This window comes from Mustela nigripes, chromosome 10 (genome assembly GCF_022355385.1).
Source record: "Mustela nigripes isolate SB6536 chromosome 10, MUSNIG.SB6536, whole genome shotgun sequence".
NCBI classification, from domain to species: Eukaryota; Metazoa; Chordata; class Mammalia; order Carnivora; family Mustelidae; genus Mustela; species Mustela nigripes.
In genome coordinates, this window is record NC_081566.1 from 18,346,737 (window position 1) to 18,360,713 (window position 13,977).

General features: G+C 37.5%; 1 protein-coding gene across 1 annotated transcript in view; it reads left to right on the top strand.

Moving 5' to 3' along the window:
* RGSL1 (regulator of G protein signaling like 1) overlaps positions 1-13,977 on the top strand; it is a 77,119-nt gene that overhangs the window by 49,210 nt on the left and 13,932 nt on the right. The window contains exons 11-14 of the mRNA XM_059413931.1: positions 8,484-8,677; positions 9,946-10,063; positions 10,460-10,565; positions 13,026-13,155. Of these exons, the coding sequence (XP_059269914.1) occupies positions 8,484-8,677; positions 9,946-10,063; positions 10,460-10,565; positions 13,026-13,155 (548 nt within the window). The remainder of the gene's footprint in view (positions 1-8,483; positions 8,678-9,945; positions 10,064-10,459; positions 10,566-13,025; positions 13,156-13,977) is intronic.

Genomic DNA, 13,977 nt, shown 5'->3' on the forward strand with positions numbered 1-13,977 from the left:
CACTTTATTATTTATTTATTTATTTATTTATTTATTTTTAAGGTTTTTATTTTAGTTAGTCAACATACAATGCAATATTGGTTTCTGGAGTAGAAATCAGTGATTCATCACATACATACAACACCCAGTGCTCATCACAAATGCCTTCTTTAATACCCATCATCCATCTAGCACATCCCCCACCCACCTCCCTTCATCAAGCCTGTTTTGTTTTGTTTTAAGATTTTATTTATTGGGCACCTGGGTGGCTCAGTGGGTTAAGCCTCTGCCTTCTGCTCAGGTCATGATCTCAGGGTCCTGGGATCCAGCTCCACCCGCATCGGGCTCTCTGCTCAGCAGGGAGCCTCTTTCCTCCCCTCTCTCTTTCCTCCTCTCTGCCTACTTGTGATCTCTCTCTGTGTGTCAAATAAATTAAAAAAAAAAAAGATTCTATTTATTTATTTGACAGAGAACACAAGTAGGCAGAGAGGCAGGCAGAGAGAGGAGGAAGCAGGCTCCCAGCTGAGCAGAGAGCCCGATGTGGGACTCCATCCCAGGACCCCGGGATCATGGCAGAGGCCTAACCCACTGAGCCACCCAGGCGCCCCAAGCCTCAGTTTGTTCTCTATCATTAAGAATCTCTTATGGTTTGTTTCCCTCTGTCCTTTTTTCTTTTCTCTCTTCCCATATGTCCATGTTTTCTTTTTAATTTTCGTATATGAGTGAGATCATATGGCATTTGACTTTCTCTGACTTATTTCACTTAGCAGAATATACTCGAGCTCCATCTGTGTTATTGCAAATGGTGAAATTTCTTTCTTTTTTTTTGATGGCTGAGTAATAATGCACCATATATATATATGGTGGAATACAAACACACACACACACACACACACACACACACACACACACACACCACATATTTACCCTTCATCAGCTGATGGACATTTGGGTCTCTCCATAGTTTGACTATTGCTGATAATGCTGCTATAAACATTGGGGTGCGTGTACCCCTTTGACTCAGTATTTTTGTATTTTGTATTTTGTATTTGACTCAGTATTTTCTTTGGGTGAATACCTAGTACTACAATTGGTGGTTCATAGGGTAGTTCTATTTTTAAGTTTTTGAGGAACCTCCATAATGTTCTCCAGAGTGACTGCACCAGTTTGCATTCCCACCAAAAGTGCAAGAGTGTTTTGCTTTCTCTGCATCCTCACTAACACTTGTTGTTTCTTGTGATGTTAATTTTAGCCATTCTGACAGGTTTGAGGTGGTATCTCATTGTAGTTTGGATTTGTATTTCCCTGATGATGAGCATCTTTCCATTTGTCTGTTAGCCATTGAATGTCTTCTTTAGAAAAGTGTCTATTCTGGGGCGCCTGGGTGGCTCAGTGGGTTAAAGCCTCTGCTTTTGGCTCGGGTCATGATCCCAGGGTCCTGGGATTGAGCCCCACATTGGGCTCTCTGCTCAGTGGGGAGCCTGCTTCCTCCTCTCTCTGTCTGCCTCTCTGCCTACTTGTGATCTCTGTCTGTCAAATAAATAAATAAATCTTTAAAAAAAAAAAAAAAAGAAAAGTGTCTATTCGTGTCTTCTGTCCATTTCCTAACTGGATTATTTTGGGGGGAGGGTGTTGAGTTTGATAAGTTCTTTATATATTTTGGATACTAACCCTTTATCAGATATGACATTTGCAAATATCTTCTTCCATTCTTTAGGCTACCTCTTATTTTTGTTGATTGTTTCCATTGCTGTGCAAACATTTGTTATATTGTTGAAGTCCCAATAGTTCATTTTGGCTTTTGTTTCCCTTGTCTTGGGCAACATGTCTACTAAGATGTTGCTATGGCTGAGGTCAAAAAGGTTCCCGCCTGTGTTCTCTAGAAAAATTTAGATAGAGTCTTGTTTCACATTTAGATCTTTCATCCATTTTGAATTTATCTTTGTGTATGGTATAAGAAAGTGGTCCAGTTTCATTTTTCTGCATGTTGCTGTCCAGTTTTCCTAACACTATTTGTCAAAGAGATTCTTTTCCATTGAATAATCTTTCTTGCTTCATTGAATATTAGTTGACCATAGATTTGAAGGTCCATTTCTGGGTTCTCTATTCTGTTCCATTTAATCTATGTGTCCGTTTTTGTGCCAGTACCATACTGTGTCAATGCCTCAAGATGCCTCCAGGTTTGTTTTTCTTTTTCAGAATTGTTTTTTTTTTATTTGGAGTCTTTTGTGGTTCCATACAAACTTTAGGATTGTTTGTTCTAGCTCTGTGAAAAATGTTGGTGATATTTTGATAGGGATAGCATTAAATGTATAGATTGGTTTGGGTAGTATAGACATTTTAACAATGTCTGTTCTTTCAATCCATGAGCACAGAATGCTTTTCCATTTCTTTGTGTCCTCTTCAATTTCTTTCATAACTGATCTATAGTTTTCAGAGTATAGATCTTTTACCTCTTTAATCAAGTTTATTCCTAGGTCTCTTATTGTTCTTGGTGTAATTGCAAAAGGTATCAATTACTTGAATTCTTTTTCTACTGCTTCACTGTTGGTGTATAGAAATGCAACAGATTTCTGCACATTGATTTTATATCCTGCAATTTTGCTAAATTCATGTATTAGTTCTAGCAATTTTTTTGGTGGTCTTTTGTGTTTTCTACATAGAGTATGATATTGTCTGTAAATAGTGACAGTTTTACTTCTTCCTTACCAGTTTGGATGCCTTTTATTTCTTTTTGTTGTCTAATTGCTGAGGCTTACACTTCCAGTACTGTGTTAAATAGTAGTGGTTGAGAGTGGACATCCTTGTCTTGTTCCTGACCATAGGAGAAAGTTCTCAGTTTTCCCCCATTAAGAATTATATTAGCTATGGGTCTTTCATATATGGTCTTATGATGTTGAAGTATGTTCCCTTTATCTCTCTACTTTCTGAGAGTTTTAATCAATAATGGATGCTGTATTTTGTCAAATGCTTTTTCTGAATCTATTGGCAATACCATATGGTTCTTTTCCTTTCTTTTATTAATGTGATGTATCACGTTGATTGATTTGTGAATATTGAACCACCCCTGAACCCAGGAATAAATCTCACTTGATTGTGGTGAATAATTCTTTTAATATACTGTTGAATTAGATTTGGTGAGTATTTTTGCATCCATGTTCATTAGGAATATTGGTCTGTAACTCTCCTTTTTTAGTGGGGTCCTTTTCTTGGAATCAAGGTAATACTGGCCTTGTAGAAAGAGTTTGGAAGTTTTTCTGACTTTTTTTTTTTATAATAGTTTGAGAAGAATAAGTATTAACCCTTCTTTAAAGTAATTCCCCTGAGAATATACCTGGCCCAGACTTTTGTTTATTAGGAAATTTTTTATTACTCATTCAATTTCTTTGCTGGTTATGGGTCTGTTCAAATTTTCTATTTCTTCCTCTTTCAGTTTTGGTAGTTTGTAGGTTTCTAGGAATTTGTCCATTTCTTCCAAGTTGCCCAGTTTGTTGGCATATATTTTTTCATAGTATTCTCTTATAATTGTTTATATTTCTGTAGTGTTTGTTGTGATGTCTCCTCTTTCATTCATGATTTTATCTATTTGGGTCAATTTTCTTTTCTTTTTGATAGGTCTGGCTAGGAGTTTGTCAGTTTTACTAATTCTTTTGAAGAACCAGGTTGAGTTTTATTAATCCATTCCACTGGGTTTTTGTTTCTTTGTTTCTATATTGTTTATTACTGTTCTAAACTTTTATTTCCCTTGTTCTGATGGTTTTAGGCTTTATTTGCTGTTCCTTTTCTAACTCCTTTAAGTGTAAAGTTAGGATGCATGTGGGAGACTTTTCTTGCTTGTTGACATAGACCCAGTATGTTTTCCATCTTCTCAACTTGACCATGATTCTCTTGTAGACCATGCCATTCATTCAATAATTCATTTTTATTCAGTAATTACCTCTTAATTACTAGGTATATGAAAAGTCCTTAAAGAAGATAAAGTTATAGTAACACATACAAATTTGGTAGTCAAAGTCATTGGAAGAATATTTTGCACAGAGAAAGCTTTCTGAAGTATGCTTTCAGTTATTGATAACATTCCTTGAGTGTGGTAAGTCCTCTAACTCTTCTAAATACTCTAGAGAGACCTCCCTTCCCTTCAAGGAACTGAAATTATTCTCTGAGCATCAATCATTTATTCCTTTTGCTCTTCCAACTTGTACCACTCCCCACTCTCCATTATGTTTACAGAAATACCTATTTTCCAATATTTTTGAGTGTAAATATCACAGAAATCATATAGTCCAGTTTCATATCTTCAGTTAAGACCAAAGGAGAATGGCCCAGGGATACCATAGTTGCAATTCTCTTAAACTTTGTCCTAGCCCTCATTCAATATAATAAACAATTATTGACCATATACTGTGTCCCAGACACTCACGTTACAAAAAATAAAATATAATCCTTGCCTTTAATCTAATAGAGAATTAAATAAAATACAAGGCTGACCTTATAATGTTACAATAAAATATTGACTAATTACTATAAGAGTATAGGAAGGAGAAGGAAATTTTGAGTGAGTATTAGGAAAAGTCAGAGTATCAGAAGAGGCCTCAAACTACATGTACAAATTCATGTGCATGTTCAAAGAAAAGTGAGTATTTTAGGGGTAGGGCTAAATCTTCTAAGCTAAAGAAATGATACCAACATATAAACTCACAAATATAAAAGTACTTAAAAACTTAAAAACAGCCCAGTGATGTTAAGCATAGAATGCATAAAGTAAAGGGACATAAAGCATAAGATTAGAAAGCCATATTGAGATCAAATAATAGAAAGAAGGTCTTGAATAAATTATTAAGGAATTTGTATTGTTTAACTGGAAATAATAATTCCTTGGCATTTGTTAGAACAAGAGTACCAGAAATGCCTGTTATATAGATTTAAAAAACATTACCCTGGGGCACCTGGGTGGCTTAGTTGGTTAAGCGACTGCCTTCAGCTCGGGCAATGATCCCGGAGTCCCAGGGTCGAGTTCCATGTCAGGCTCCCAACCCCATGGGGAGTCTGCTTCTCCCTCTGCCTTCTCCCTTCTCATGCTATCTCTTGTTCTCTCTCTCAAATGAATAAAGAAAATCTTTAAAAACAACAACAAAAATTACCCTGGCAGAAATAATAATGATATATAAGAAGTCTGAGAATCAGAGACCAAAAACAGAAATAATAGTTAGAAGTCCATTGCAGTTGTTCAGACAAGTGATAATAAAAGTTTGAATTAAACAGTGGGAGTAGAAATGGAAGGGAAGATACAGATTTTAAAATGACTGAAGAGGAAGAATCAGATTTCTGGAATGGTGGAGTAAGAACATCACAAATAGCTTCCCCATAAAAGCAGTGAAAAACCTGAACAAAACTTTCAAAAGAATTCAGAATTAATTTTATTAGTAAACTAATTAATAAATTATTTTACCTAATGTAAGGTTTTCCGACGAAATAAACACAACACCAGGCAAAGTGGGTACAAGGCAAGATTTATTAAAAACGCTCTCCGGCGAAGTTTCAGGGCTCAGGAGAAGGGGAGCCAGGAAAGTTGCGCTGGGAGGAGGTGGGCACCCTCGGGCAAGGTTCCGCCACTCTGGAAAGCAGAGTGGCGGAAGTCGCACCCAAGGCAGGGAGGAGGGGGCTTTTAAGGGGTCTTGGGGAAAGCTCAGGGGTCTTTTGGCAAGTTTCCCTTATTTGGATATCCCGCCGCTCATCAGGATCCCATTGGTCCACAGGAGCCTGGGGCGGGGGTCTCAGATTCCTGCTTGGGCCTTTGTTCTCCTGTCCAAGCTCAGGTCTTGTGGCGGGAACTTTCGCCATCTTTAGTAGCCCTTCCTGCCAGCCCAACACCTAATATGTCAGTTTTAAAGAACAACAACAAATTATGAGACATACTCCCCCCACCTCCCAAGAAAAACACACAGGAAAGTATGGTTCATACACAGAAGAAAAAAAGCATCAATATAAGCTGTCTCTGAAGTAATTTAGATGTTGGACTTACCAAAGTCTTCTAGGCAATATGTTTCATGAAATAAAGGAAACCATGTTTAAAGAATTTAAGGAAAGTCTAAGGATAATAACTCATCAAATAGAAAATATTAATAAGATAGAAATTGTAAAATAGAAACAAATAAAAATGTGGAGTTGAGAAGTACAATAATTGAAATGAAAAACTCACTAGAGAGAATCAACAGCAGACTTGGCAGAAGGAGCAATGAACTTGAGAATAGGTTGATATACATTATCCAGTCTGAAGAAGAAAGAATAAAGAAACATAAACAGAACCTCAGAGATCTGAGAAATTCCAGTAAGCATATCAGCATGCAAATAAGGGAAATCCCAGAAAAAGAGGAAAGAGAGAGAAAGAGGCAGAAAATTTTTATATATATAATGGTTGAATATTTTCAAAATTTTATTACAACCCTAATTAAGACATACAAAAAGCTTCATGAACTCCAAATAGGAAAAACTCAAAGGATCCACATCTAGACATATCATAGTCAAAATGTTGAATGACAAAGAGAAAAATCTTAAATGCTACAAGAGAAAAATTACTTATATTCAAGGGAACTACAAAAAGATTAAAGTTTACTTGTCATCAGAAACAATGGAGACCAAAGTTGGGATGATACATTCAAACTAAATAAAAGCAGAAGGAAGTAAATAATAAATGTCAGAGTGGAAGTCAACAAATGTAGACCAAAAAATAGAAAAAAATCAAGGCACAAGTAGGTTTTTTGTAGAGATTAAAAAAAGAAGAAGACGAAAAGAAAAGAAAAAAAAAGAAATGATAAACCATTAGCTATAGTGGCCAAGGGGGGGAGAAATTGAGATGACACAGATTCCCAAAGTCTGGACTGAAAGAAAACATAATCACTGACTCTATAGAAATTAATAAGATTTTAAAGAAATGTAAGGAACAAATTAGACAACTTTGATGAAATTAATAAATTTCTAGAAATACCCAAATTTCTGAAACTGACTCAAGAAGGAGAAAATGCAAATAAATCTATAACAAGAGAAAAAATTAAATTAGTAACCTAAAATATTCTCACAGAGAAAAGTCTAGATACAGATGGCTTCACTGGAAAAAATCTATGCAGTAATTAAATGACAAATAATACCAATAATAGTCCATAAACTCTTTGAGAAGATAGAGATAAGGAACACTTGCTAAATAATTCTATGAGGCCAAAAAAGTATTATCCTGATCCCAAAGTCAAACAAAGGTATCATAAGACATGAAAGTTACAGACCAATTTCCCTCTCAAATCTTGATATAAAAATCCTCAATGAAACAATAGCAAACCAAGTCCAGCAAGATATAAAAAATATTATACAACATGACCAAGTGGGATTTATCCCAGGAATGCACAGTTGCTCTAACATCCAAAGATCAATTAATACAGTATGCCATATTGATAAAATAAAGGAGAAAACTCCACATGATTATCCCAATGGGTGAATGAACGCATTTTACAAAATCCATCACCCTTTCATGATATAAATTCTCAATAAAATTAAAATATAAGTGTACCATCTTATTCAAATAAAGCTCATCTATTAAAAAAAAAACTTAGGTCTAACATCATACTTAATGAAATAAGTATGTAAAGGAGGAAGGATAAGTTGGACAACATGTGGATGTAGGTATAGAGGCTTAAATAATAAGTATGACAAAGATGAGGTTGAGGGGCACCTGGGTGGCTCAGTGGGTTAAAGCCTCTGCCTTCGGCTCAAGTCATGATCCCAGGGTCCTGGGATCGAGCCCCGCATCGGGCTCTCTGCTCCGCAGGGAGCCTGCTTCCTCCCCTCTCTCTCTGCCTGCCTCTCTGCCTGCTTGTGATCTCTGTATGTCAAATAAATAAATAAAATCTTTAAAAAAAAAAAAAAAAGATGAGATTGAATGGACAGTTGAAGTTTTGAGGTAGAGGTCATGAGAACTGGTGATATGGTATCAATGAAAATCAAAATGAAATGAAACCACTTCCTCTTATCAATGAAAACTGAAAGCCTAGAAGATGCAGACATTACCCAGAGAGGGGGGAAATCATAAGGCAAAAGTAAAGAGGATTGAGAATAAAATATTAGGAGTATCTTTATTTAAGGAAATGTGAAATAAGTCAACCAAAGAAATTTAGAAATATTGATCAATAACAACTGATCACTAATGCTCTGCCTCATTGAAATGAGTGCCAATTAGAGGTTGCTTTGAATCAACAATGTAAAAAAAAAAAATTATCTCCTTTAAAATACCTCTCCTCCTCTTCTATTGGGGTTGTCAAATAATTGGACTAAGCTTAGGGTAGATATATAAAAGGTTAAATTTATCTCCAAGGAGATAGGCATAGTAACCAATTTATTGACTCCACTTTTCACATATGGCTAAAGTCTGGGAGATGCCCCTCCACATTCCTTAACTGGAGCAGAATCTCGGGCTACCATCCTTTTCTCTTCACCAATGATGCTTTCTTATTTTCCAGAAACTTAACAGAAGTCCTCCTCAATACACACCACTTGGAGTTCTTCAAAGAGTTCCTCAAAGAACGGAAGGCTGAAAGCCCCTTGCAATTCCTGGTAGCCATACATAAGATCAGTATTGAGACAAACGAAAAAATGTACAAGTCTCTCTTTGAAAATATAATCAAGACTTATTTCCATGGCAAAAGTTCTGCTGGTATACACCCTCTCCTCCTGATATTGTTCCCTTCTCCCTTTAGTATGTTAGGGGTAGAGTTTGGCAGAGACACTGTCTCCTGTGAGACCCCTGAAAGAGCAGAACAGAGTAGTGGCCACATGGGCAGTACTGAGGCAAAGATTAAGAGGGACAGTAAAAGCAGAAAGCAACAAAAATAAATCTAAAGTAAATACTACTGTAAGAAGCCAAGTGCAAGACACTTGTACTTAAAAATGAAATTTAACCTCACATTTAAATCAATTCAGCACTGAAAATAGGATTTTATTTAATCTCTATAAGATAGGAAAGAATAGCTCCATTTTACTAATGAGGATGATGAAACACAGAAAACTTGAATTCAAATTTGAGTTATTTTACCCTTAAATCAACTAGACAGTAATTTAGATACAAAAGTAAGAGTCAGCTGTGTGTAAAGTTGGGGTGCTTGCCCACAGTAGATTGTAGAGAGAGTTGTCTTGGGAAGAACTGTCTCCCTGAAAATCTTTGTTTCATAAATTTTGTTTACTTGCCTGTGGAGGGAGGGCAATCTGACCCACGTAAATTCATCTTGACCAAAAACAAAAGTTGCAGATAAAGTGTTGACCTATAAATCTAGAGGGGAGAAAAAGGAGGTAAGCATAATCCCCTCCTCGAAGTTAACAAACCTATAGCAAAGCAATGAAGATTTTGCCACAAAATGAACAAACAGGTGTGTGTGTGTGTGTGTATTTCCTTGTGATAACCAAGATAAGGTTATACATTTTATGAAAGTAAAAAAAAATGTAAATCTGGCAAATGTTTACTTATAAGAAATGTTTACTTGTTGATTCTCAGGAAGAAGACAAAGATGAGTTTGCAGATCTTGTCGCTGATAAATGTTCAAGTCTTATTAATGAACATAGTAGTATCTGGACACCTGAGAATTATAGTGCCCTCATAATACTTATTTGTAATCTTGGATTCCCTCCCATCTGCCCCAACAATTTAACTTTAATCCTTTATTGTTCTGCTCTCTTCCTAAACCAAACACTTTAACTGCAGAAATGAGTCTTTTAAATATTTCCTTCCCTTGAAGCACTTGTTTTTGAATTTGAATGGAAGTATTTGCTCTACAATTATGCTTTTGAGATTTTCAAATTGTGGAGAGCTCAGAGTCTGACCAGATTAAGAATAAGGAACTGTGAGACTTTAAAATGAAAAACACACCAGATACCTCAGAAAAGGTAGACAAGTTGATGACTTTTTTCTCTCTCTTGGCATCTTTTTAGAAGAAATACTGCAGTGTGACGCCCCTATTATCAAAGAAATCTCTGGAATGCGCCATGTCAGCACAACCACACTGTTAATGATACAGGGCTTTGTCATGAAATCTCTGGAAGAGAAGTGGTGAGTATTGCTCCGAGAAGGTGATAATTCTTTCGGAAGCTGCTCATTGGCTTCTGAAAACTATCATACTCAAGGAGTCTCAAATTTACTCTTAGAGTTCACTGCCCGAGCTTCCCTACAAGAGAAAAATCAAATTTATCCTGAATCCTCTACCTACATACCTGTGCACACATACATTTCAGTTCATTTACCTGAACAAGGAACAATCCAGTATTGATCAGGAAGGATAGGCTGACATTAGCAAAGGATCGAAATGGTAAGAAGAGTCCTTGGGAGTGTCTCACCATTCCCCAGTTCCCACTCTGACTCCCTCCAAAAGCTGAGCTAGGTTTGCCTGGACCGTTACCTTGTTTGTACCAGGTGTTTGCCTTGATGTTCTTGGTTTCCTTCTGGCAGGTTTAAAGATTACCAAGAGCTGTTCCCACCTTATCCTGAAGGGCATGTTGAAGTACAAACTTCTAAGAAGCCCTCAAAGAACGCAGCTCACCTACAAGAATCCCAGGTCTGTGAGGAAGGCAGTGAAGACCACACACTGGGGGCAAGAACATCTTATGCTTTGTCAACCGAGCAAAAAAGACTTTCCCTGTTAGCTTCTTTATTCACCCAAACAACTACTCTTTGGCTATGTTTCTTTTTTTGTTTGTTTGTTTGTTCGTTTGTTTGTTTGACAGAGAGAGATCACAAGTAGGCAGAGAGAGCAGGAAGCAGGCTCCCCACTGAGCAGAGAGCCTGATGACCTGAGCCAAAGGCAGAGGCTTTAACCCACTGAGCCACTCAGGCGCCCTGGCTATGTTCCTTAATTCACATTTTACAATGGAGGACCCCAAGGCTCAGAGAAATGGTTACAGTGGGAATTTGAGGAAAAATCCTTGCTTTCACTCTTGACTAGAACCAGTTAAGCAAAAGACACAGGGGTCAGATACATGGAGATCAAAATGTGAGGGAGTCTTTTTACTGCTAAAAGCTGGTTTGAAGGATGTGGATTGGCCATAATGCCCGATGGGTTTAATAATCCTCTCTGCACCCAAATTAGACTTAGTCAGGTATGCAGCCACTGGCATAATGGAACAACTTGAGCCTTCTGGGTGAACCCCTTATTGAATGACAAACCCCTTATGGATACCTGACATTTCTCCAGGTATCCTGCAAACAAGCCACTCCCAAAAAGAGAATGCAGAGGGCTGAGAGCAGAATATGCCCATTTTCTTCTTCCAAACTCACCCATTATTGAGCTCACTCTTTCTCTATGCCAGCAGTGGAAAAAAAAAAAAAAAGGAGGAGTGGGTGGGAGAAAGAAGAGACAGGATTTTTTTCCAGTTTACATAAAAGCATTTTAATGGACAGTATACAATTTTGCAAAATATAGTTTTGCAAGAAAATGGCAATTATTAAATATTGTCTTAAAAATAATTAAATATTAGTTTTACAAAGAAGTTTCATCAGTAAATTCCAGTGTACTTCTGAGGCCTGTCAACCAAGACACATGCTCCCCTAGACAGGAATGTTATTTGGGAAACTATCTTCATATGATTTGAGAAAAAAATACATGCTCCATTTTTAAATAATCACTTGTTCATTGTGTTGTAGAGTTGGTTAGTATCAGAAAATTTTGAGCCCAGCTGTGACTCCAAAAATCTTGCTAAGATATTTCTGAAAACAGACATGGACTATGCTTATATGAAAACGTCTACTCCCTCTTTTCTCTTTTTTTTCCCTCCATACATGAGTCAAATCTGTGTCAGGGTACCATGAATGCTCATGTAGGACATTAAAAGGAATATTGTACCCAGAACCAGACTTCATTTTAATTTCAGGTCTTCCAGTTGCTCTTGGATAAGAAAAGATAAAAATAAACTGACACGTACTTAATGCCTACTTTATATCAAGCACTATATTAGAGTTTAAATACATAATCACTAACCCTCACCCCAATCCTGAAGGCTATTGTTTCTCTCTTATACATGGAGACACTGAGACACAGATTAAGTAAATTGACCCAAATTACATAATCAGGGAAAAGCTAGGCTCCAGACTCCAAGTTTCTGAACCCAGACTCAAGTGATTTTTGTATATTGCTACTGGCTCTTTAAATTCATGCTTGCCTTGGGGCGCCTGGGTGGCTCAGTGGGTTAAAGCCTCTGCCTTTGGCTCAGGTCATGATCTCAGGGTCCTGGGATCGAGTCCTGCATGAGGCTCTCTGCTCAGCAGGGAGCCTGCTTCCTCCTCTCTCTCTCTCTCTCTGCCGGCCTCTCTGCCTACTTGTGATCTCTGTCTGTCAAATAAATAAAATCTTTAAAAAAAAAATTTCATGCTTGCCTTGAAGATCCCTCTTTGTGGAATGAGACAACTGATCTAGTTGATCAATAAGATTCTTTCTGCCTCCAAATATCAATTTGTCAATGGGCAAATGAATTACAGAATGGTCACTGGGCATTAAGAAACAGATAATGAACTTATAAAATGCATTTGGGTGTGTGTGTGTGTATGTGTGTGTGTGTGTGGTATGCATGTGCATGTAATTATACTTTTCTCTTTTTAATGATTAGAAATGATTTTATTCATCTCCTTATTTCTTCAACATTTCAAATTTTTCTGAGCTAATACTCCCTTCCTGTGAGTTAGGCATATCTCCCACCCCTCTTTCTTCCTATTTTTAGCACTCACACGCTCTCCTAATCATGTCATCTCAAATCTTACCGTTGAAAGTCTATGGTAGAAGGAGCATTGCCAGTGGCCCCGTGCCTGGGTAAAGCCAGAATCTTCTGCCCATTAGCCACTTAATTTGGAGAAGGTTTATGATTCTGTTTTTCCTCACCTTTAAATTGGAGTTTAAGATTATTCCTTACAAAGGAGGTATTGTGAGGACTAAACATAATGAATGTCAAGTTTCTGGCACATAGAAGACTTCCGGCGAACAGCAGCTATACTAATGAATATGGCGCACCCCTCTCTTTTCCCCCAGGGGAGAGGCTGGCGGAAAATGATTGGATTCATTAAGAGCTTTTGCAAGTACCGCAAATTTATGTCTGATCCCCATAAGCGCCAGGAATTTGAAGACTATCTTCACCTAGAAGTACAAAATAACAAGGAAAGTAAGTAATCTCTCTATTTACTGTCTTTCCTGTTGATATTTCAGACACAGGGTTCAGCCCTGATAAGAGGCTGCAGAGCTCTCGCTTTTTGTCTTGCCTGTGTTAGCCTGGGGTCCGGCAGGACTCCAGGTCCTGGGTGCAAAGCCAAGCTCAGACCTGCCTAGAGAGGATGTGAGTTCGGTGGCGGCTTCTCTCAGAGCCAGCAAGGGTGGAAAATGACTAAAGTGCAGCAAGATCTGACATTTCACAAAACTGTTGTCCATAGAATAGATTTACTCAACTACTTCATTTCTTAGCTCATTCATTCATTCACCACACTTTCTGAGAATCCACTACATGGCAGGAAATTTGCCAGGTGCTGGGGATGCAGTGGTAAACATGCAGGATAGGACATGTCTTCATGGCACTTACATTTTGAGGGCAAGACAGAAAGTAAGAGCCAGAGATGTTGGAGCCCAATATCCTGGATTAGAATATGCCTGAAGGACCTTGTGAAAGTGATTTTATACCTCAATTTTTTCACCTGTAGAATGGTAATAATAATTTACTTAACACCTAGATTGTTGTGAGGATTAAATGAGTTAATACATACAAAGTGTCTTTACCCATTACCATAAAAGTGTTAGCCGGTGTTACTGCTGTTATCGTATGGTGAATAATCCCAATGACAATTGTAGGGAGACCCTAGTTAGTCAGGGAGGAGGATCAGGGAAGACTGCTAGAAAATGACAAATCTGTCTTCATGAATGACAAGTTAAGCAGACAAAATAGGTGGGGAGCAATTTCAAGGTCTACATAGAATCCTAAAATAAGAAAGAGAGT